This window comes from Halichoeres trimaculatus, unplaced genomic scaffold, assembly GCF_033239565.1.
Source record: "Halichoeres trimaculatus isolate MK-OKI-2021-1 unplaced genomic scaffold, fHalTri1.1 fHalTri1_scaffold_16, whole genome shotgun sequence".
NCBI lineage: Eukaryota > Metazoa > Chordata > Actinopteri > Labriformes > Labridae > Halichoeres > Halichoeres trimaculatus.
Genome location: NW_027437194.1, coordinates 11,431,144 through 11,457,222, shown reverse-complemented (window position 1 = coordinate 11,457,222; position 26,079 = coordinate 11,431,144). Strand labels below are relative to the sequence as shown.

General features: G+C 39.6%; 1 protein-coding gene across 1 annotated transcript in view; it reads right to left on the bottom strand.

The window, feature by feature from the left end:
• The window catches only part of arrdc1b (arrestin domain containing 1b), a 39,540-nt gene extending 18,115 nt beyond the window's left edge, over window positions 1-21,425 (bottom strand). The window contains exons 1-2 of the mRNA XM_074690613.1: window positions 21,236-21,425; window positions 2,672-2,782 (exon numbers count right to left, since the gene is read on the bottom strand). Coding sequence (XP_074546714.1) covers window positions 2,672-2,782; window positions 21,236-21,353 — 229 coding nt within the window. The 5' untranslated portion in view covers window positions 21,354-21,425. The remainder of the gene's footprint in view (window positions 1-2,671; window positions 2,783-21,235) is intronic.
• Between the last annotated feature and the right edge of the window lie 4,654 nt (window positions 21,426-26,079).

The window sequence follows — 26,079 nt, the reverse complement described above, 5'->3', positions numbered from 1 at the left end:
TGGACTGGTTGCCAGTTACACCTATGGGCAATTTAGAATCACCAATTAACCTGATATATGAGCTAACCAGTGGATCATCATGCAGCCCCTAATGCTGCAACATCTGCAAGCTAAAAACAAAAATTATAGTATGTGAAATGTATCATGTGACTGTATTATATAAGATCATTTCAGCTAATGATTTGACATCACAAGCAGTAATTCAATGTTGTTTATTGATTTGAATGTATGTTTTAATTATAATTCATAGCTCATCATGCTAACAGAGAGAAGCCTGGAGTCTGTAGACAGCACTTTCCAAACCTAAAATGCTGTTTGGTTCCCAACTGGGAAGCTACAAAGTAGCATTACCAAATATCCTATATTAGTGCCGATAATCTCATTTTAAAGTGTGGATTACGATCAGTCATATATCTAGAAGAGAGACTTTTCAAGATCTCTTTTAAACTCCTCACATCCCCTTTAAGGAAGTAACTTTTATAAACACTGTGGAGTAAAAGTTGTATAACATAGTAACACAAGTACCAGCACTTTAATATTCTTCATAGGTAAAGTTCCTAAGACTATGTGCTTCCTTGCATTAGAGTTTAAAATGTTATATTAAATAATATATGCACACAGTCCTGAGGGTTTAACATTAGACTTCTTCAGGTGTTTTGACCAGCAGGGATTATATGCTCCAGTGACTGCCATTAAGTTTAACTACTTCATTTGCATTGACAACAGATTTCATGCATGACCAGCACATTTCACCTTCTGGCTGTGGGCTGTATCGTCAGCACATACAAAAGATGGAAGACCGTGCTCACAACAAAAGGCTGCGTAAGCTGTCTTTCCTGTGGGTAAGCAGGGCCTCTGTGTAGAGTGGGATGGTACACACAGACTGAAGGAAAGATAACATTAAACTTGTCCTCTGTGGAGCTCGTTGAAGCTCCTCACTGAAAACAGTCTGACACTGAGGACCGTGTCACCTCAGGAAAGCAGCGTGTAGAGAGTCTGGAACATCCCCTCCCTGCAGGGGACGGTTACTCTGACTGATTGAGGCTGTAACTTCAAACTGCAGGACCGCAAAAACCTGCTGCTGCCATGGAGAGATTGAGCCAGATGCAGCAGATTTCCCATGAACCAAATGAAGTGAAAAGCTTCAGTCACCACATAGTTGTTGTTATGGCAGAAATGTTGAGGCTCAGACACTTCAGTCCTCTCAGATCAGAGAACAAACAGTAAAATACAGCTGAAAAGGGTGTGCTGCTCAGGATCAAAACACTTGTTCTTATTGTTCAGCTATAGACATCTGGATTATGTAGCAGGTAATATTTTTTTTTTTTTAACTGGGCCTGAATAGAGCCTTACATGGGGATTTTTGCAACAACTTGGAAACAAATATAACCCTCCTGGAAAAAATAAGAAAATAAAGTGCAATTTCTCTGCGTTTCTCGATATCGGTGATGTTGTAGGAGGCGTCTGATGTAGATGTCAGAGGATTGTTCAAATAATATTGTGAGGGTTTCAAATAAACACTAGGAGCCTGTGCTCTAATGAAAAATATAATCAGTGTGAAGAGGCTCCATTACGCCTCCGTGACAATATTTATGCTTTACTGATATGTTACGTAATCTACCACACGGCCCTAATGCCCTCTCTACCTCAACGCCTCGAGAAGGCTCAACAACTAGCTTTAGTATAGGTGCAACCAAACAACTTTTATGTCACAATACCTGCACATAAACGTGCACATATTGCAAGTTACCATCAGAGATGTTTGTGAAATACCTCCACAAGCATAGCATTGAGTGATACAGATATCCCATCTTATGTTTTGAGTCTGTGTCAGACCAATTCCTGATACCAGAAATGGATCGTGCATCCTAAAACTCTATTATTCTGTAACCAATCCACTTCAAGTTAGCGCTCAGCTCTTATGGAAGAGAAAAGAGGGAAAAATCAGGCAGAGAAAATGTTAAAGGATGTTACAAAGAGGGCCTGGAGAGCCAGAACCAGAGCAAGGTGCACTTACTCCCGCCTGGATAGGCTGTTCTGCCTGCTCCTACTCTGCTATTTTCATGAGAGAAGAAAGGAGAGAGGAGAGGAAACAACAAAGGAAAGACTCTGTAGACAGACGTTAAAGAGATGACCGCAGAGATAGAGTCAGGGTGGAGTCCTGCTTTGGCAACAGCTCTCTTTCCTCTACTTTCCAATTCTCTTTAAGACAGATATGTCTTGAAGATGATAGAGGAGTTTTCAAGGGGTTTCTTTGTTTTTGTTATTGGGAAAGAAGCAGGATTTGATGTATTTTAAAGCTTTAGTAAAAGTGTTGAATCTGTATTAATATTTTTCTCACATGGTTTACAAACAAAACCACAGAAGTATGTATTCAAGGCTGTTTTGTTCATGAACATGTACAATGTAAAACCCTAAAGAACCAGAGTGATCAGAACCCGTTGGCTGCCCAAAAACTGACACTTGTGCGACCCTTAATCTAACGATCTTTCAGAGAGGAAAATATAGGGGATATAGGGTCAGGAGTGACATGAGGGAACAAAAGGAGCCACAGGTTTGACTCAAGCCAAAGCTGACTACTCAGGGGCTAACATAGGGGGTTCACAACTGAGCTGTGAGGTCAAACCGGCCCCTCAGCATCAGCACAACTCAAAGCTTTCCACATCTTTACCTTTGTCAGCAACTGACAGTGTACTGTTGAAGTACTGTTCCTCTAGAGTCCAAGAGTTGTCGTTCACTTTGCTGGAGATCCCACAGGTGCCCTGACAGTTCACCTTGATGGCTGTGGAAAGAGGAAACCAGAGTCAATACAGAGAAACGTATGAAAGCTAAAGATCCTTCACATGATCACTTCAATTTTAAAAGGAAGATTCGCGTCTAATCCCTTTACTTCTATGTTTTTTTCCAGTTTATCGCTTGGCAAGAAACAGAGCTGTCTAATGTAGTGCAGTGAGTGTGGACACCATATTAAAACACTCCAGCCCGCAAGGACAAAACGTACTAACTAGCATGAGAATGAGCCTCTTTAGAGTGAGTCTCTGTTAATGATTAGAGGCCCTTGATGCTGGTCATGTTTGCTCTGCTGTGGTGCTTAATAGCCACAACAGGCTGTGAACAGTGTTTGAATCAACAGATGGACGAGAGGAGGAGGAACTTCCTCAGGAAGCTGCTGAAACTCAAGAGGTTAATGGGAATAGAGGCTGGAATGTAAGTGGTTTGACTGGTTTGGAGACATGAAACAACATTTTACTGCCCAGGAGCTATGCATTCTGGGTGGTAATATGTGTGAGAAAAATGTCTTCCATGACGGGAGAAATCATTTTTTCATTGCCATTTAACAAGGATTAGGAAAATCCTGATGAAAACTAAAGATAAAAGTTTAAATGTAGTTGATATTCTTCATTCATTCTCCACGACCAAGCTCTTTTTGCCAATGGAAGCAAGCAACCAATGCAAATTTTCAATTTTGCTGATGAGATGAACTCCTTGTCAAGTAATGTAACATCTCTTCATGGGCCTGCTGTTACAAGTAGAGCAAATGATGTTATCTTCTTCCTGTCTATGGCTCAGAGATGACGAAGATACAGTAAAGTCATCTACAGTTCACTCTGTAGCTGGATACTCTGGAAGTGTCGACCAATAAGAAGAAAAACTTAAGTGAGCAGCAGTAACAGTTCTGCCGCAACACAGCCTCATCTCCTCTCTATCCTCTTGTCTCTATGTTGATCTGTCTGTGAGGAAATGAAAACCCTGAGATAATACACACACACACACACACACACACACACACACACACACACACACACACACACACACACACACACACACACACACACACACACACACACACACACACACACACACACACAGAGGATTTAGCGGACCCAGCATCAGTATTATCTCAGTGTCCTGATAAGCAGACAACAGACAGACAGATAAGCCGGGTATCATTCTAAATGATAATTTAGCAGAATTAATGTGACACCTGGGACTCTTTACTTTATTGGTCCACTTATAAAGAATAAAAACTTTGATATTATCCGTTTCCACCATTAAAATGCAAAATTTATAATGAAATTAGAGACATAATTTGTGTAAACCAAACGGATAAATCAGATATTTTCATAATGTAATATTGTTCATCCTTTCCATGCAATAACATTTTTTTTTCCCAGTAAGAAAAAACAATTAAAGATGCTTTCATTTACATAGCAAACAAATTTTCTGACACAGCATGTGGCAGAATGCTATAGCTCTATTAAGCTTAAAAACATGATCACCAGTGCAGAAGTGAAAAGTAACGAATCACAAGAATTATAAAAAATGGAAGTGAATGATGAGCAGAACAACATTCTGGTGCTAAATCACAAGAAAGATGGAGACGAAGAAGACAGACAACAGTGGTGCAGACCTAACTGGAGGCAAAACGTTCATTCTCTGACAGAAAACTTCTGGTCACAGTTGAGGGAACACTTTGGCTTCAGGTGCAAGAAAGACAACAGTTTTATTATGCACTGTAAGCTGTGTTTGCTCAGAGTGACCGAGGTAGCGGCTTGTAAAAACTCTACATCAAACTTGCACAAACTTGTAGAGGTACAATAAATCTTAAGATTTCTGCCATTGCAATGGAAGTTAATTATGTTTCGTGGTTTAGTATGACGAGGTAAGGCAAAGGTGTGCTTCAGCAGGTAATAGGGGAATACTCTGTTGTGTTGTCATGTTTTAATGTTGTCTATACAGTTTATTTATAAAGATTTCCCTTAACTTAACAACTTTGAAATTAAAATCATTGTGTCCTTATTGCACTCCCGAGGAGAGATCTATTGTTAGAATAAAGTAACTAAGTAACTTTTACTACATTTTTTTCCAAGTACATTTTTAACCAGCTACTTTTTACTTTTACTTTGAGTACATTTTTGTGATGGGTACTTTACTTTTCTTCAGTAAAATTTCATCAAAGTAACAGTAATTGTACTTGAGTAAATTATTTTAGGACTCTGTACACCTCTGCACCAGTGCAATGAAGAAAAAGTCTTCAATCTGAAAATCAAGTTGGCATAGTCATTTTAAAAATTGTCAAACAGCTTAGATTTAATGAAGAAATATGAAACAGAAGTAGCTTCAGCTAGACGACCGATGTCCCCTGCAAATGGTATTTTTGAACCAGTATCCCAAGTTTCAGCTCCTCTGCAGACTTATCGCTCCCTGCCCTGTCTGATGTGGTCTCTACACACATCAGTCGTCTGATCAGCTACGCTACTTGCAGGAGTTTAACCTCAAGGGTATAGACTTCAGAAGTTAGTCCAGTGAATATTGAATATACTCTTTGCCCTCTAAATTCTAACTCCTCTAAACCTCTAACCTCTAAAAAATCCTGTGGTTACGAATTAATATTTTGAGCTATTTCGTGCATGTCACAGCTATATTTTAAATTCTTTTTGTCTGGGGCTCCATATGTGAAAATATCAGAGAATGAAAAAAATAGTGAGGAAAATCAAAACCAGCATTCAGCGTCATCAGTAAATTTTATCTATGAAACTTCAAGGCAAATATGTTAAACTGCTGTCCTTGAAATCTAACCAAAACAACCGTCTCTGAAAACCTGTCTGTAGTGGGGAAACAAATCTGCTGCTTACAGCCTTCGTAGCCTGCATTATTCCATGTTGTCCGATACTATGATAAATCTGTCAGTTAAAAACATTTTATGTAACATGTCACAAAATACATCTCTGATTAGCTAGACAAGACTATTTTTTATTACAGAAAGAAGTAAGGTTGGTCACAACTCCCTAAAATTCGGTTTGATGTGATCATGAACAGGCAAAACATACGACCAGACCCAGATTCTCATGTCAAAATTCCTTTCCACAGACTGAGCTGGCTCAAAACCACACAAGACTTGTGCAGACATTACAGAACACGCACAGTCACACACAGCCGCACACACACAGAGTAACACATACACACACTCTTATAGTGGCAGATGGCTCTGCTCTCCACACCGGCAGGACTGCTGGCACAGTTTAGAGTAAGAGGGAGGGACCTCTGCTGCCGATAAAAACAAAGACCAAACCCACTCGAGCACTGTGCGGTGTCCTTCACTCATGCAGACTAACGTCCATTTATTTGGTCATTAATCAAACCCCACAATCTGCTCCCCCAGCCATCTGCCTCATTCATGGATTAGAATAATACCTTTACTCTCTACATTAACACACCCTATGAGCTCTCTGGAGTCATTACAGGAGCAACAACAGAAGTGTAAAGCACACAAATATGGCAGAAAATGAGCAGCCATTACTGGAACGGATATTGTTTACAGCTGTGTAATGTGGAAAAATAGAGAGCTCAAGCATGAAAGGTCAGCTCATGGGTAATCTGTTAATACCTCCAACAGCAGCAGAAACAGCAGCAGAGGAGCAGTGACTTGTTATCCATCTGTCTTTGTTTCTGTTTGATAACTAGAAAACAAAGCAGCAGTTTGAGCAAAAATCAAATTTCAATTAACCAGAGAAACAATATATTCTTATCAATGGTCTAAAATGCGCATCTAGCTTTGGTACTTTGTGCAGCTGCAAGTTCCTGACTTGTCTACCACACAGCTACAGATCACACCTCATTACAGCCAGCAAAGGAATCTCTGCCAGGGGCCAGCTCTGTGCTGAAAACCTCAGCCTGAGGGAGACAGACACTCAGTAGTAAGAGGGAAGCCGGCAGCAGAGCGTGCACTGACTCAGCAGCTGCTGGATTTGTTGCCAACACACTGGAGTCTGTCCAGGCCATCTCCATGGTTCAATGAGACAGTCTGTAGGCGGAGATGATCCTGGTGTTACTACTCATTAGATTTTACCAATTGGACTGTGTGGGCAAAGCAATCGATGGTGGTTCCTGATCTGGCTGCATGAACATTACTGCATCAAAAGGTTTTGTCGTGGGGTAAGATCAGGGTGTTGGTGAGTCAGGGAGGATGTGGGTGGATGTCAGAGGTGTGTTACTGTGTTCAGTCAGTTATCTGTTTTATTCAGTTAAGCATCTTTTATATCCTGTTTTTGTGCAGTTGGGTAGCAGAACATCCCACACAGGGCGGTAGAGTCAAACATAATATGAGAGAAAGACTCAGCAGAGAGCTCCACCTCTGTCCTTTCCATTTTATTCATCAGTTATGATCTTCATGCTTCTGTTTTACTTTTTGCAAAAAAATACTGTTGATAAAATATTTAACTTGAGTTCATTTTTTAGCAGTTTGACTAAGAAGATATTAAAAATAAGAGGCAAATATTGAAGTGCAACAATTTCATTTAAATTGTTCAATATACATTGTCTAACAGTGGCACTTTGTCCATATTTGCCAATGATACAGTTCAGGTAAAAGTTATTAGCCTCCCTTAAAACCTTCCTCCTTCCTTTATCCTATATACTTCCTTATAGCTTGCTTGCATTCACAGGAAAGAAACAGATAAGGTCATTATTTGTTTGCTGAACTAAAACAAGAAAAAAAGCAAAAGAAAAAATGCAAGGGTCACAATTATTACCCCAACTTATAGTCAATAGTGTTGCTTTTCTGATCCAAAACTGACAACCACCTCTTCTGCTAGTTTTAGGTTGGCACATGTCTCCTGAGGGATTTTAGCCCCATATTCCTTGGCAAATTGTTCACCATGTGCAAATTGCTTGATTTCCGAGCATGGACTGGATTCTTGATACTGGGATCACAGTTCTGACTAACTTTGGTGTACGCTTCATGTCATTGGCTAGTTGGCAGACCCAGTGATGACCCAACCCTAGACTGGCAGCAGGTCTTGACGTTTTTCTTCAGAATACTGACATAATTTTCTTTTTCCATGGTTTTCCACCATCCATATGCCATTAAAGCTCAAGTTTGGTTTCATCAGACCAGAGAACAGACTTCCAAAACTCACCGTTACTGTTTCAAACTGTGTCTGGCAAAGTTCAGTCAGGCTTTGATGTGCCACTGTGAGAGCAATGCCATTTTTCTTGGAAGATGACAAAAAGATCCAACCCCCATGAAGAGTTGAACAACAAACATCTTTGCAGAGATCTGGGGATTCTTGTTGACATCTCTGATTATTTTTGCTGCATGATTTAATGCTGCTGGCTACACACTTCATGATTAACCAAATTAAAATAAATCGGATTTTTTAAATGTAACTTTCAAGCATTTAGGAGTTATCTCTCAGTGGTTTTCTTTCTTTGCCAACAAGGTTATCTCAAAGACTTGGTTCTGTGAAATTGTTAAAGCCATTACCGTTCTTGTTTTACCTCTCCCTCTGAAGGAATTTTGGCCTTCAGGGCAGACTTCTCCGAGATGTTGAGTTAGTTATGCAACACTGTTCTTTGCTGAGTTTCCAAACAAAGCTTAATGCTGTACCCAGTGGAACAAACATCAATATAAAACATTCAGTGAGAGTAATGACTCAAAAAACAATGGTTTAATTTTCTAGGAAAAAAAACTAACTGGGTAAAAGAGATAAAACCACTCAGTCCCCGCTTGCGGCGAGTTGCATCAGTTCATGGGAAAAACCAGTCAGCTGAGGGGAGGGTGTAGCAGCGTGTGGACAGACTGGGCTGATAATGACAGTCCCTTATTTACACTGATTACACTGAGTCCAGTTTCAGCTGACCGCTGGAAGCACAAAGGGACCTCAGTGAGCTGGTTTAAGGTCTGAACTTTTCAAGAACAAAGCAGAATGAGGAAACCCTCGGAGTCTCCACCAGAAGAACAACGGCTTGGATTTCATCCTCACAAGCAGCAAGAGTGTGAATGGGATTTGGAGAGGGCAGCTTGAATTACTTGAATCAATCAACATTCAGCACATGCACTAAAAGGCTCCTCAGACGTCATTTATACATTCCAGCATGATGAGGCAGGGAAACCAACGCCTGTGTCAGTCTATGCGATAAAACTGGACAAGAGAAGTTTTTTTTTTTAAACAAGAGAAGAAACACAAGGATACAGATGTTGAAACTTGGGAAATGTTTGGATCACTTTATTTATGTGCAAAAAGTTTGACATCTGCAGCAATGGCCATAACTGCTGTATCCAAGCAAAGCTTTCCCAATCACTAATGGTCGTGTTAGGGACAGGTGGGAAAGGTGCCTCGGGTTGGTTTGAAACCTGGCTGCCTAATTTAGGGCTTGCCTCATGGGACCCACAACCCACACGGCATGGCTATACTGGTGCCCCAAAAAATCACATTTTAATCATACGTTGAGGACATCCCTCATCCCTGTCCTCACTGTACACAACCCTTTTGGCTTTTGTAACGGGGTTGCCTACTGATGACGGTCTGATTGGCTGGACCTGTATGCTTGACACCAAGGTGAGAGGTCAATATGAAAGATCATCTGGGATATTTTAATTCTGTTTAGCAGTTTGAGGTGTACTACTTTTGACTGGGCAACAAAGCAGGGGTTTTTTTTATATGAAATGTGCAGTCCCAAAGCCCAGTGGTGTCATTATTTCCAATCACAGCATCTGCAGAGGCTTCACTATGGGATGCTGAAAAGACACCTTTCTTTATTTCATGTGGGCATCCAAAAACATATGAAAGCACAGAAACAATGGGATCAACAGGGGTAAATAAACGTTGATAAGACTTCTCCCTAATCGATTTAAAAGCTAATGCACAGAGAGATCAACCTGATGCATCAAACAACCAGCAAGGCTGAACATTCATTTTTTTCTCACCATGCAACCCTTCCTTCTGAATTTAGTTTTGAGACAAAGGAATCTTTTATGATAAGGGTTAGTGTTGGAATTTACCAAGAAGTTTTCCAAAGGGGTGAAAAATTCCCGATTAATTTCAGCAAAGTTTCCTGATTTTTTTTTTCTTTTTACCAACTTGAATGAGTTTTTCAAAAACTAAATGCAAATTCAAATGTGTACCATGAATCACATGTGTAACCATTTCCAAGCACATTTGATTATCATCAACCACTACTTCACTAGGCTACAGCATTTCCATTGAGACAACATTTTGGAATTGAAGTCTAGAAGTTCTGTCAAGGTCAGTTTTGAGTAAAGAGAGTTAAATTGATTTTATGGTTTGATTTAACTTTAAGTTATGAACATATTTAAGTTAAACTAACAAATACTCATGAAAATGTGCATAGAGGTTGGCTGCAACAAATATATTCGCCTATGTTCATGACAGTTTTACTCTGGAAAATTTCAGAAAATTCCTAGAAAATGTATTTAAAAATATTGCATTTGCCCTATTTGCATGCATGTCTACTTACATGTCCACTATGTGTAATATCTATTCCTGTATGTGAGCAGGTAAGCACAGTTAATATAAATTTTCCAAAATTCCATGAAAATTCTTATAGAGATAAGAACGTCTCAAAAAGGCAGCTACTACATAAAGTTAAAAGATTTCTCATGATTTTTAAGACAGACCAACCAACCAATACTTAGTTTTGTGGGAAAACTGATTACACTAAGAGTTATCAAAATGTTATCAAAATTCATATAATTTCTGGAAAATTTCAGGATAATGCATTTGTTTTAAAAAATGTAGCCATTAAAGACTGCGAGACCCGTGACTCTTTTGTCCCCAGATATCTATTCATGAAATTTTTGAGTTTCCATCCAGACTCCAGAGGTCACAGCCTTTACTCTCTGCTACAGAAGAGTCAGGTAATCTGAAGCGACACTTTCTACCTTCATTAAATCTTTAAGCACTGTGAACAATTAGTGCCTCTCACTTTACCATCATCTCCTTCCCCCGTCTCCTTTCAGTGTCTGTCAGTAAGACATGTCAAACACAGACACCCGATCTCATGATCTATTGCTCCTGACTGTAAGGGAATCCCCCGCAGCAGAACAGAGCTGCGCCTGTTCTCTCAGACACATCCTGAATTACCTCTCTGTGAAATCAGCAACAGCATAAGGCACAGCTTCAGTGAAGGAAAGATAAAATTAATGCATGGCTTTATGCCCTCCATTACAGCCTTCCAAACAGAGAGTCTAAGGAAGTAAGAAACCACAAGAACGAAATGCAGGAACCACACTCTGCCTCTAAACCTTATTTTACTGCACTTCTGTCTGTTTTCGGCTTCAAAACTGGGAGGCGAGATTAGATCACCACACAACATTTCAAATCAGGTTACTGCATGACATGAAAATGGAAAGTTGCATAACATAATATAAAATCTGAGTGGATTTTTAAAGCAGCACATGTAGAGGAAAAATATACTGTTTACTTCAATCTAAATCCTGGTTAGAAAACTTTAGAATAACAGGAAGTGTGAGTTTGACTTTGAAAGTAGCCAATTGGAAAATTGCAAAGTCACTCCCTGTACTCTGTGTAAGTTATGGTGCAGTGACAGTGTTGTGGTGGGAAGGGACTCTGCCAGTTGGTCACTCTGTCAGTTAACCAATCACTGTTTAATTGGCCAGATCGACATGAGTACCGGTTAAGTTTTGAACATTTTTCACGTCGACTTCTTATTGTCACACTCTGCATAGAAAATCATTTGCTTGTATTCTACAATGAACCAGCCCAAGTACGCAATATACTGCTTGACAATGGTGTATGACAAGCTTTGCACACTCCAGTTAGTTTATAACATTTGCTGCATGCAAAACTACACACCCGTCTCTGTGTATGCATGTATGTGTAAGAGGCTTATCCCTGCATGAGTTACATCATAAAAAAATAGCAGACACGTAATCCGTGCACTGCAGCCGCTCCCACATTACCCATCACGCCAAAAAAAAAAAAAAATCCAGACAGACTTCATGACCTGAGGAGACCCACACAACCTCTGTGATCTATCTTTACAGCTCTAAAAACAGATTTTGTAGCAGGAAGATCATCTTGTTTTGACTTTGTGACATGTAGCAAAGATCATGTAATTCCCCCTGTAGTGCTTCAGCAACACAACATGTGTAAACACTTCCCTCCTGCCAGCTTAGCATCCCTGTGGATGCTCTTGATGTAAGCAGATATCTGCATTTAGGCACTGGTTTCTCTAAGTGTTGGTCTTTGTCCTCAGTTGACCTTATCTCATTCTGCTGATGCCAGAGACAGACCAGCGTGTCCTGTCAAGGAACAATATTCATCTTTGAAAGATGAAACAACTAAAAGTTAAGGATCAAGATGCTCATGAAACAATGCAGAAACCACCCCAGTAAAAACATAACTAGTCATTTAAACTGAGCATTTCTAAAGATTCGTCTCTCTGTACAGTGAAGTCAAGGCCACATTGTTTTTGTTATGAATCATAGACTAAAGGTCAGTGAGAGTTCAGCGGCTCTATTTGACACAATGCTTTGTTTCTACTTCTAAAAGTGTTCAGTATAAAACAATTTTATTTTTGGTGACAAGTGACCGCCATCATAATCTACATCTGACACATTTTCATTAAAAAAAGTTTCAATCTTTTCTAAACTAAGTGTATTGGGTCAAATATGGGTCTGCTACAGCATCAGAACAATCTAAAGCTCTGGCTAGAGGCTATTCTCTAAGGCTCTCATACTCTCCTGCCAGTGGCGATTGCTCTAAGACTGCAAGGGAAGCTCAGCTTCCCCTAGAATGTCCCCCAAAAAAGTGGTGATATGTACTGCTGTGTGTACATTTCATTGACAAAATATGTACAAGAATTCCTTCATCTTTTGTTCAGAATCAGCTACCTATCACAGGTAACTGGCTCGACCTCCTTTTCATTCATCCCCGCAGCATCTCAGCGCTTTAAAACAGTCCGACGTAGAGTGTCTTCTGGCTTCAGCAGGGAAGCGTAGAGTGGGTGGTTCCACAGTGGAAAATGGACGGTCATTGGATGAATGCTGGACTTTGTTCCGCTCATCGGACGCTCAGCGTCTTTGGGGGTCTATGAGGCAGTGAGCTGGCCTGGACGCTGGGCTTCTGCATGATGATTGGATGATCTGTCTGAGGCCAAATCCCTTTTTGATTGACAGTAAAATGAGCCAGTCAGCGATCTTGAAGTACAACCCTCCACCAGAGCATCTGTAGAGAAGAGCTTCTCCTGTTCAAAGCGTCTCAAGTCTTACACCCGCGACACAAGTCTAGCAGTCTAGCTCTGCTGGCCATTGAGAAAACACTGGTAAAATCCCTGGAAAAAACACCTGGCTGGTACGACAGGGTCACAGATCATTTTCTTGAAAAGGAACAGAGAGTAGAATTTACGTTTAAATAAACAAATAAATTTATGATGTAGGCTGGAAAAAAATGAGCTTCCCCTCCTTGACTGATCAGCAGCCGCCACCGTCTCCTACTCTAGTGTTAACAAGCACAAATGATGGATGGCATTTAATAGCACAGCATCATTTATAAGTCAGTTGTAGGGCTTGGGATCTCAGGGTACCTCACTATACAAAACAATAGGATAAGAAACAACGCAGCACAACACGATATGATATGGGATACGATCACAGTACCTTTAGATATGGTTATACTGTGATTATTGATACAACAAGCTAGTAGGCACAGTTTTCTCTGCTAGCTCAGGGTGGTGGTGAGCTGTGTATGTTTGTTATACCATCTGTAGATCCTATTTCTTACATACCTATCCCCATCCAGCCCTGTCACATCCAGGCTATAAAAGCCAAAGAGAGTAGTGCTGCACGATTTGGGGAAAAGGTGCGATTTGCGATTAGGTGGACAATATTGCAATTGTGCTTGCGATTTAATAAAAAAAGTTGTGTCATGATGAGTCTACAGACTTGCTTGGTTATCATCGAGAAAAATCTGAATTGCATGTGCTGAGATTGCGATTGCGATAATCGTGCAGCCCTAAAAGAGAGTCAACATTTTTTATTTAAACAATGCTGGTGCATTTTTCACCATAATAGCGCCGTTGGTGTTTTTAATTCTACTGTGACTTAAGCCTATTTGGAGGAGGAATGATGGAAAAAGTTTATAGCAGTTCTATTTTAATGAAAGAATTAAAATAAAAAGAAAAACAATACACGGCAAGCGCACATTAATAATCCATCATAAGGTCAAATATCATGGTAGTTCATGATATGGATGTTTTGGCACACTCCTGGTAATACATTAAACATTATAGAGATATTAAACAGTACTGGGAACAGCTACATTAGTCTGCATGAAGGACTAATCAGCTAACAGCAAGCAAAAAACAAGTTGACTCTGACACAGCAACCACATGGCTCTTGATACACCCCCACAGCCTGAAATGATTGTGGCGAATAAACTGCAGGGGCCATTATAACACCGGGGTTATCAGTTGGGAACCTGCCACACACATTTTGTTAAAAACACTTTGATGTGGTTTAACAGTTCGCTCTAGCATCTAAACTGTTGTCTCATACCTCATGCTAGCTTCTCGGGTCTCTCAAACCACTAGCAGAACCTCTTTATATCACAGCACAACTCATTCAACATTTCCCATGCGAGCTCCATGTGAAGAAAACACTACATGGCTTAGCACAGTATTGAATTGGCAATCATTCCACAGAATAAAACACAACACTTTTCTCCAGACAGTTTGAAAAAGGTATCCCATGAACCAACAGGTGATATCATGGTGGTAAAATCCTCTTATTGAACTCATTTTAACCACCCAGGAGCTGATCGCTAAAGCTACATCCTTTAAAAGGTGCAGTTCAGGTATCACAGCTGTTCCTCTGGGGTAAGCTGACAGAGAGGAAGTAGATTCAGACATTTCCAAAGGTTTGATGAGTGACATTTCGAGTTCAGGGTTAAGTGGGTTCAACAACAGACACTGATGGCCTGGGGCCTGAGGAAAACTATGCCAGGTCAACAGACCTCAAACCTGCTGTAAAGACAGACCCGGAGGAGTTTTACGTCCATCACTACAAATCCTGCTTGGGAAATCAACTTTACCCCTCTGTTAACAGACACAGCAGTTAGAGGCTGCTGTTTGATTTTGGCACGAGGGTGTTACCCTTTAAAGTTTATGAGAAGTAACTTTGTTGCTTTGTGTTGTTTTTGATCTGCTTTATGTATCTCTTGTCTCTACTGTCCTGTCTCCTCTCTTGATGGTGTCAGAGCTGCTCAGTGAAGGCCGGACACAGTACAGTAAAAGTAAGAGGGAGATTTGATTAGTTAAAAACAGACTTCCAGATCTCGGCAATTAGATGTGTTATGGTATCTTTTAAAATCTAAACAGTTTATAAATACAAAAACACATAAGTTTATACTTTTTCCTTCTGTTCTGTAAGCCACACCACTTGTAGCACCATCTCCGATGAAGACAGATGGTGAACAGAACAAACCAAATACCCTATGTCCATTTGGTTCCCAGAAAAGACGTTAATAGTTTTAAAATAATCAACTTTGACAAGTAAGCATTGTTTAATGGGTGTAAAGGGCTGTACATGAAAAATGAGCCGCATGCACATGACTGAGAAAGTGAGGAGACATAAGAAGATGACTGACGCCTCTGAAAGCGTCACAAAAGTTGATACAAGATCAAAATACGCACACAGCTTTACCTCTAACAACAGACTATAAAAGATTTAATCTCTGATCTCGGCTGCCGGCTATTCAACACAGTTTATTATGTAACATGAGAGCCAAAACCTCACACCTTTCTGTACCTCTGAGCAACTACTGAAAAGGCGTTGTGAAGAATTACAGCCCTGATTCAACTGTTACCTCCCAAAACTTGATTCAGATCAACCATTTACTATGCAGGGCACTGTGACCACATGACAAAACACATCACAAAACATCATCATAACTATAAAACAACTTCTTATCTCACAGCTGAGTGGTCTATCTTTAGTTTATCTGTTTGCACCAATCAGTGTTCAGTTCCTTAGCCCTAACGAGTGACGTCACCTCACCCAGCACCGCACAGGAAGTGGGACAGCTTTTTCCAGAACAGAAGAAGGGGAGTGATCAGGGGTGTGTCTGCATCTGCTTTTCAGGGGCAATGAGACAGAATCCTCTTATGTTAGACCTAAATAACCAGCCATGGGGTTGGGATGGGTGTTGGTTATGGAGGTCAAAGGATAGTTATCATTAATGACCCTGGTGAGGGAGAGCAGCTGGTGTGAAGACTCCGGTACAACAGCCGGCACCTATTCTGGGTATTGTACACTGACTCATGACTCACAAAGGGCAGCTGAAGGAAAGGAGTCAGACTGAGTCACTTTTCTTCTCACTGAGCAATGAGTGTGTAATTTTCCTCATTAAAAGGACAAAGACACCAAAGTCTGAAGGATTACAAAATACTCTATGAAATATCCACAAGAAACAATAATTCCACAAAAAAATCTGACTAAGCAGATTTTTATCTTACAGATAATAACACAACAATCAAATTCAGGAAGAACCTCAATTTAAAACATCTACTAAAGAAGTTTCTAACTAACTCGCCAACAGGACAGCTGCCTCACTAACCAAAATATGTGTGAGATTGTGTCCTTGGGATGAGTTATCGGCTGGTTTCGGCGCAGCTCTTGTTTTCTCAGACAGACAGATCACCCTGGGGTCAGTGATGTCATCATCACACAGCCCCCTGAGTCCAGACATCCATACAGAAACTCAGCCCTACTGGGATGCCTTCATGAGCCAGGAGGGTAATTGTACTGGCCTCTATTTATTTACCTCTTGTGAAGCATTTTGTAACTTTGTGCTGAGAAAAGTGCTATATAAATAAAGATTTACTTTATTCCTTTCATTTTGAAAATAAGTTCATGACTCTTTACTTAACTTTCTACAAACTACTGTTTTCTGTGAGAGCCTATATTCTGGACTATGACAACAATGTTGGGACAACTTTTACTTGCTGACTTTGTTGCACCAGGGCTTTTAAACATGAGTCAATATGATTCATTTAAAGTTTTTAGAAAATAGATTTTTATACAAATTAAAAACAGCTCATATATGAGGAGGACACAGAGACTGTTTTATTGTGTTTGCACACACACATGCCTGTGGCCAGCTCCATGAGAACCTGTGGAGACACCTGGCTTTGTTTACATAAAGCTTGTGGTTTGTGTTACCGCAAATGATGATTGGGTTACAGTGAATGTTTGTGCCTCTGCTTTGCTTAAAGCTAAACTGAGATCTACTACAGTCACCTGAGATACAAAAGAATTACACATTTAAATGTCTCACTTACACACATCTCTATTCAAAGTCTACTTAGATTAACACAGATAAAAGAATGTAGAACACAAAGGCTACAAATGAGGTGGAAAAACAAATCACAGGAGATTTACTTAAGATGATTTCTGTTTCTGTAAACCAAACCTGGTTTTCACGGCAGCACTGCCCCCAAAGTTTGAGATAAACTGTCAATACGGGCATGTGACCACATGACATTATATATATCTATAAAACCTAAGACACTGGATCAAAACAACAACCTGTCTTGTATCAGGTGGCTGTATCAGACATGCTTTTAGGCGGGAAACCAAGGCTGACTCAAACAGACAGGCTGGCTGCCTCTAGCTGCTTCAAATCTATAATTTACTGCCATTAATAGAGAGGAATCCCAGCTCTTTAGTGAGGGTGTGTTTACTGTCAATAGCCCACATCCATGTCAAAAAAAGTCAGTACGTCTTTACTTCTAAAGCAGGACATGAGATAAGGTGTTTCAAATCTGCAAGTGCAAAAAATATTGAATATGTCAGACTATTCTAGATAAAGCCTCCTTTAATTTTATGACATCAATTTGGAGCTTTGCAAGTTTTCTGATTGTTTTTTCCTCCAATATCTGAGCAAACTGTTCTTAAATTAAAACTTTTCATAAGACAAAACATGTGTAGCTCATGCACAGATTCGAATTGGGTTGCACTTTACACTGCACATGTAAGTAATGTGAACAATGGCCAACTTTTAACATCAATCTCTGACAGGAAGCCAATCAATAGAAATGCTGTCTAATGGTCTCCATCATCAATAATAGAGAGAAGTTGAGAATATGGTCTCCGCAATATTACAGCATCTCAGAGTGCTTTTATCTGTTTATTAATATCTCTGTGTATATATTTTATCATATGAACTGTGCATATCTTATTATTAAGCATCACACTTGATTCCACATAGCTCCTAAGTCAGCATAATCTATAAAACAGGAACAAACATTTAAATTAACAGTTCACTATAAATACATGCCAGCTGTTCTTGGTTTTCATGGCAGGATGTGACTGAGCTGCTTTGTCACTCTTCAGCCAACGAGGTTTGTCACAGTTTGTATTGACAGGGCAATACCCCGAGGAGTATAAACTCTTTTAATATGAATCATTTTAAGATTCAATATGTGTGAGAATGATTTCTTAGATTATTACCCATGAGCCTCACCATTGGGCCTAATGGGACATCCTTAACCTAATAATCCAGCTAATACATTCACTGAAGAATCTACTCCATGAGCCCAGACAACAAGAAACAAACCAACAATCCCTCTTTATTCTCTTCTCGAGAAACAAAAACAAGGAAATTCACACGCTTTCACAGAGCGTACGGCCACATACTCCCTGCCTCAGCATGATTCAACCGCCTGATTGATGAACTCATGAACAGTCGTGGTTGAGAAAGGTGATGTCACTGGACTTTAATGCAGCCTCTGCATTTACAGCACATTAACGGACACGCTGAAAGCCCGTAATGGAGCTCAAGTCTCCTCAGCTGGAGTTTCTTTACGCCTAAAGTAAAAGTAATGAGGCTGAAACTTGCAAAAGCAGCAGCACCTTGTAAAAAAAACTCTCAAAAGATAAGTCTTTGTGTGGTAAAACTGTCTCCCAGCTGATTAAAACAATAGTTGTAATGCACTGAGAGTCAAAAAGAAGTTTCAACAGCATTTCAGGAGTTTTAACCCGTAGCTGAACTCAGCAGCAAAAAAAGTAATAAAAAGGGAAACAACTTGAGCAACAAAAAAAAACAGGAAATTCGTGAACAATCAGTCTTAAACACACTTCAGCATGTGTCATGTGCAGTGGGCCAAGCTCACTATGCATCATTAATTCCCCTTTACAGTTTAGAAATATAGATGAAAACAACATTGAAATTACACGAGATACTTATACAGTCAGATCCGTAAAGTCATTGAAGAAAAGGGTCTGTGAGGTGATGTGTGACATCTCACAGCGGACAGGCTAAATTAAAAAATCTGTCTGGCACTAGACAAAAAATATGTCAATTGTTTAGTGTAGCACATACAGATAAGTAACCAGACTACAGCAAAGGCCAGTGATAACGCTTGAGCTGTACGAAGTCTCAGTGACATCACCCACTGATTTCTGAAGTGGAGTTTTGAAGCCTTTGGAAATTGGAAAGCCATTGAAAATTTGTGGTTCAACCTAGCTTTAGGTACTTCTAGATAATCTGATGCCCCCAAAGGGCAGCATCAGATTATCAAGATCACCTATTAAGATCCAAAATTTGTCCAATCAGACGTGCAGCTCGTGTGACTGACAGGTCTGGCGCTTTGTAGCTGTTGGTAAGGAGGTCAAAAGCCCGCATCTTGAGTCAATGTTTCCAATATGGCCCCTTGCCAACAATTTACCTATTACTCTGTTCAGGAACAGGCAGGTGACGTCACAGAGGCTACGTCCATGTACTAAGGGCTGGCTCTTAGTCTTGTGGTTAGTTATTGACTAAATGAGTGTTTTATTATACTGTTTACAAAGTCGTGGGTGGTAAAGGGACAAAAGCGGAAGAGGGGGACAAGAGAGACCGAAGATTTTTTTGTTGTTTTGCTCCGGGGACTTTTTGACTGAACCCATTCAATGACAAATTTTGTCCTACATAATAAGTGCAGGATTTTTTTTGCATACTTTTTATTATTATTATTATTATTATTATTATTATTATTATTATTATTATTATTTTTATTATTATCACATTATTATATCATTTAATTTTGAAATATTTTTTTTCCCATACATTTTATTTTAACATGTATATTACCTACCAAAAGTAAACCAACATTTCAAAAGATTCCAGAAATTAAAGTGTGGCGACTCCTATTCCCAGTGGGATTAAATGGAATCTTCTTTCTTTTTAAGAGTCACCTAACTGTTAAATAATAAGTTTCAGTGCAGAAAAAGGTTTAGACAGAGCACAGAGCGGTGAAACCACACTGCTGTTTTTCACCCTGTGCAGGTGGAAAATTGTTCTCCCGTCAGAAAAACACAATTAAGTGTAAAAAGCAGCAGTTAATAGATCATCTGAATCCCATCAAAACTGCTCCACATGTTTTCAGCATCTTAAAATACTTTCATTGAGCTGATGACACGTTAAGAGCTGTCTGTATGTTTCAAGGACAGGGCCCATCGACCACAGGAGCCACAGGTTTCATTGGGGAAAAAACGCCTGGTGTCAGGTAGACACATTCATGTGACCTTACAATGTAACACAGCTCAGCATGTGCTCTGACCCCTGCTGAAACACCATCTGACTCAGGTCAGCCTGTGCGTTATGACAAATAATCTCAATATGTCAAACAGGTGGAAGTGCTGCCAGATAACTGCATGTGACACAATGTCTTCTCCATAGTATGTTTTTGGAGTGCGTTATGTGAGGGGGGACTCTTCTCTCCAGTCTCTGTCTCTGTCCATTAGCATTCCTCTGTGTCAGACCCCTTTGAAAAAGTGCTTAGGTACAAGTTGATAGCAGCTCTTTATCAGTAAGAGTTCCCACAAGGATCCCTCTCCCACAATAGCTTCTTTGTTTACTTACATGGAAACTCCAAAGGCTGCTCTTCACCTTGCTACTTTACCCTCTTTAATAACTATTAAGGCAAGTCCACATGAATTATGATTTTGATTAAAACGCCTTCTAGTAAACACCTGTTGTTCTGTTTTTACTGGATATTTCCTCCCCGTCTGTTACAACAACGATCCCAGAACAATGTTTGAATTTTGGTCAAAACGGCAAGGAAGCAACATGTTGCAACAAGCAGGGTGGATCCAGGATGTGGTTTTAAAACGATCTGGTTATTGCTGAGAAGCATCAACTAGCCGGAATGGTACAAAACGAAAGGAGTCCTCAGCGACTGCTCGTGTCATGTGGCGCTTGGAAACGTCCACTCCCAAATCAGAAGCACCAAAACCCGTCATGATTTATCCACAGCCATAAAATGAGCCATCACATTAGTCAAGACTTTAATCCGGTCTTTAATTCTTCCTGGTGTCTACCGTCACGGAGGAAAAGTTTATTTACATGAAGCTGTCGCTGCGCGCTCCGCTTGAGAGACACGGTGGCAAAACATGTTCCTCATGTTGGAAACATGTTGAAGGTCAACTTACCTTTATACTGCAGCGAGTTGCCGGTTTTTATCTTCACAGTTCCGCTTATAGACTCCCCAGGACCGTAGACAACCTTGTTGTTGGTAAAAGTGATATCAAATTCCTGAAGCTTTCCCATGGCTCCTCTCCGCTCCGCTAACTCCTCCGTCCTGCGTCTCTGAATGCTGCGAAGAGACGATGCTGCGCTCTCACCTGCTGCCGCTGCGAGTCCAACCCCTCACACCCCCCACCCGCCCACAGTGACGTCACGCCGACGACCCATTGAATGAAGCGAAAGTAATGAGTGTGTATTTGCTTTACCTCCCAGACAATGATTTTTATTATGTAAAATAATCAACAACAGCATCCACATTTAATTTGAATACAAAATTTTGTCGACCTTATTATTAGGCTGCTCAATGTGAACATCCTTTATGTCTTGTTCTGTGACTATTGATGGGAAAACAAAAACAAGGAAGTAGCAGCACAGTATACAACCATTGGGCTGTGCTATTTTTCTTGGAATCAAAGATCTTGAGGCAAATTTTTGCAGTATAATTTCTGACAGTACAATATTACCCAATATAAAGAGGTTCCATTATGTTTTCAGGGAGGTTATTTTCAACTAGACACATAGCCTATCTTTCCAGGAAATTATACAGATGCATTTTGCGTTTTCAATAGACCATGTTTATTTGCTACACTTCGTTAAGCTCCCCTTGATCAGTAACTGGAAGACAAAATGCATGGTTACAGCTGTAACCAGCTGTGTGTGACCAGTTGTTGCAAGACACTTGCTTAAGTGCACACTTAGCTGGTTAAAACATGATAAACTGTTGTCTTGGGAGTCCAAAAATGGGTGCATAGTTCCCTCAAAATCACATAGAACTTTGTGGCTGTATGTGCCTTTTCCCCTTTTTGCTCCTGCCCTTCAAAATGTCTAAACACACCACTGATTTGGATACATTTTCTGATTTCAGTAGACCACATTTTGCTTGGTTTTCTTTTAAGTTCCCTTTCATCAGTTGCTGAAACATAAAATGCATGATCCCTGGAACTAGTATGTTCTTTTTACTCTACACTCTACACTTCTTTTAGCTCAAGTAAAGTCGCTGCATGGGCTTGGAGCAGGGGTGGCCAACCTGTGGCTCAAGACCCACATGTGGCTCTTTGTCTGACGGTGTGAGACTCTTTGAACTATTCATGAGAAAGATATATAATATTTTGTTATGAGTAGTGCAGTGCTGATCAACCTAAAATATTGATACATTGATTCTGATGTTGGGATCAGTACTGACCAATACTTGAGTGACAAGATTGATACTTAAGTTTCAGTTTCTTTTCTCTACATGTGCTCCTCTCAGTCGCTCATGTGATAATAGCTATCTATCTAGATAGCTATATAGATAGATATATTAGCTATATAGAAAGAAATTTGTCTCTTCTGCAGTAAAAACAGAAATTTGTCTTTGACATGGCTCCAAATAGGAATTTAAACACACAGACACAATAAATCTTGCTTTAAAAATTGTAAATGTATTGATTTTTATTTAATGTAATTTCATTTATATGTGAGAGGAAGTGCGTTTGTAAGACCATGTGTGTGATGTGGCTCTTTGTAGTATCACAGTGATTTTTGTGGCTCTGTGACTGGTTGGACAGCCCTGGCTTGGAGGAACAAAACAAATATCTTAAAGGTATGTTAGCATAAATTTTGAAAGAAGAATAATTAAAATCAATACATTAGAAGTTCAAATTGAGTGAGTTTGAAAGTTTTTGAGCTCCAGGAGTTCCTGTCCTAAAGAGGTTAACACTGTGTCAAGAGCCAATCCCTGCACTTCAGCAGGTACTTTATTTTCTCTGTGCACTCACAGTCTGAAACTTCATAGCAGGAAATATGTAAATGTTTTGAAACTGGGGAGCTCATTAATTTTATCGTTTCACAGCCTGAACATCTGCTTAACATAACAGTCCTTTTTACACAGGCAGTGTATTAATCTATTTCATATAAAATCAGAGCAACTATTTTGCTTGAAATCCTTGCAGTAACAAGACGTGAGAGTACCAATCAAAACCCCAGAATGTTCAAATGATACTTATAAAGTTTACTGTTGAAAGCTTATTAATGACCATTCACAGACCTAATAAGCCAATCTTTTTTATTTTACAAGTACTGTAGATATTTGCATCCAGTTGATACCTTACAGTGCGATCACTACAATTAGAATGGATAAACATCTCCAATTTAAAGCAGACAACAGCAGATGTAGCTGTTTATCTCTAGCTGTATTTTTTAAAGCTGCATTGAGAGCAACACACCACTTGCACTGCCCCTATTCAGTACAATCCAGTTATTTTTACTCTATGCAACAAACTCTAAATGCTTGAGCATAGTATGAGTGAGACTGCAAAACTACCTTCCTCTGTCTCATACACCTTCCAGCCCTGTAGTTACTTCTATCTTAGAAACAACCTCTGACTCTGACTGCACTTCCTGTCTAAATGTGCAGCATCAGCTACTAAAGGAATTATCAGACTTGATATCAGTGGTGCAGTATGACCTCACAGAAGAGGTTAATAGGTTTTTGTGTGATGGCTTTTGTACGTCCCACAAACCAGAATATCTTAAAAAAGAAGCGTCAGCCCCAAAAGATGCAGACAAATTATAGCTATTCCCTTCCTCTCTCATTTCTCACACTCCCATTCGTCTCACTGGGCGTCTCGCACTCTTGGTAAAATGCTCTGACACAGATGTTACCATGACAACAGACAAACTTGAAGGTTGCCAAGTTACTGCCTGTATCCACGGAAATCTGCTGTGGCACATGTATATGTATGCTGTGCTCCACTGACTCCCTGCTTTTTGTGTTTACTCATGTTTCTGAAAGCTCCCTTCAGACAGCTTGATGATGAGTCATGTTGACACAGCAAGGATACAACCAGAGGATCGTATGTCGGGAAGTAACAGGATAAGATGTTGATGGCATATGTCAGATACACTGAGCATCAGATGGAGGTGATCCATGTTTGTACTAGGAGTACGATGAATAACCAAACTCATTCATGTTCTGAAGTCAACAAACATGAACAAATGTTTATTTTGCTTAAATTCTTTCTGGTTTCAAACCAAGCTCATTTAATCTCTCACAGAGGGGCTACACAGATGCTATTTCTGGTGTATTGAGGTGTTGTGACTGACCTTATTTGGGTTACTCTGACTTTTGACTTTCAGTAGTTTAAATGTAGTCTAGAGAACTAACAGCAATGGCTCCACCTGGTGGACAGATTTAAGAAGCAAATTCACATCTGGACCACTGCCTGATGTGTGTTAAATCAGATGATTGTAATCCATCCACCCATCCATTATCTAAACTGTTAATCCTCTTGGGTCACCAGGAGGCAGGATACATCCTGGGCAGGTCAGCCTAACACAGGGCAGAATATTATTAAAGATAAAAATGATAGTGTAGGGGCAGTGCCTGATTCTCTTTATGCTGTTGTATTAGATGTTTACTTATTTATTTATTTAGATTGTTTTATTTATTTATTTAAATCATCTTATTTATTTTTTTGGTAATCTGTCTTTTTCTGAAATAGATGTTGTTGTTTTTTCATGCATGCTGTGATTTTAGTGATCAAGAGGATATTGTTTTTGCATTTACACATCATTTATCTATCATTTATTTCCAGCATTGATCATTTATGTTTATCACAGGTTTGATAAACATGTGGAGAAAATCACCAAATCAGTAAGGAGCCATTGAAATTGTTTAAAACTAATTAGAAAGTGCATACTTACAAAAGCAGCTCAGATATTTATGCACTCTGTGATCTTCTCTTATTTCTCATATTGTATTATGTTCACTTTTAGGACTCCCTAGTACTGTTTGAGTCGTTGCCCCCCATGTGTTTTTTGTGTTGCTGTTTTCCACTTGTCTGTCTGTTCCCCATGCTCCGTGTTTCCAGGATTCCTCGTAAGTTTGTCCTCAAGTTTTGGTCCGTCGATTTTTGGATTTCTTTTAGTTTGGGACTTAATGTTTTGTTAAAAAAAAACAAAAAACAAAAACGTTTTGAGTTGAATCTGCAACTGGGTCCTCTACCTCCTGCTGTGGACATAAGACACTAAGGCCGTGGAGTTTAAGGTTGACTTTATTTACTCTTGCCATGTTTTTCCTTGAGTGGAATTATAGATTGGGTTAATTAAAAAAACTTGGGCATCATGACAGAATGTGGGTATTTTTGGTCAGCGTTTTTTTTTTATTTATATATATATATATATATATATATATATATATATATATATATTCCTAGTAATGATCAACTATGAAGCACAACGATATCACAAAGGAAGCCAGGGGACAAATTCCTTTCAGTGATCTGATTCTTACCATGTCATGGCTCCTTTAAATAAAAAGTTTGTGAACAGCCCTTTAAGCTACTGCAAAGAGTTTACAGGTTGATAAAGTTAAAAAGTATTCCTCTGTACAACATGTACCAGCATATGAAACTAACAACACTAAGACTGAGGTGTGAGGGGGAAGGTGTCAGACGAGATGACTGACAGCTGTTTCAAAAGCAGTTTTAACCATGAGTGATGCAGAAGCTTTGAGGCATACTTTCAAAACACTTTGTCATGAGATCATGATGGTTCACTGTTAAATAATCATAATAATAAATGAGTGCTCTTTATACAGGCCTGAAAACATGAAGAGGGCAATTTTGTTTTATTACTTTATCACACAGGGGATCAAATCAGCTTGAATCTAATTCTGTATTGATTAAACTGATATAACTTTAAATGCTTTCATTCAGACTGCAATATATGATAGTCTTAACCGTGATATTGCTGTCTTGTGCTCAAAGGG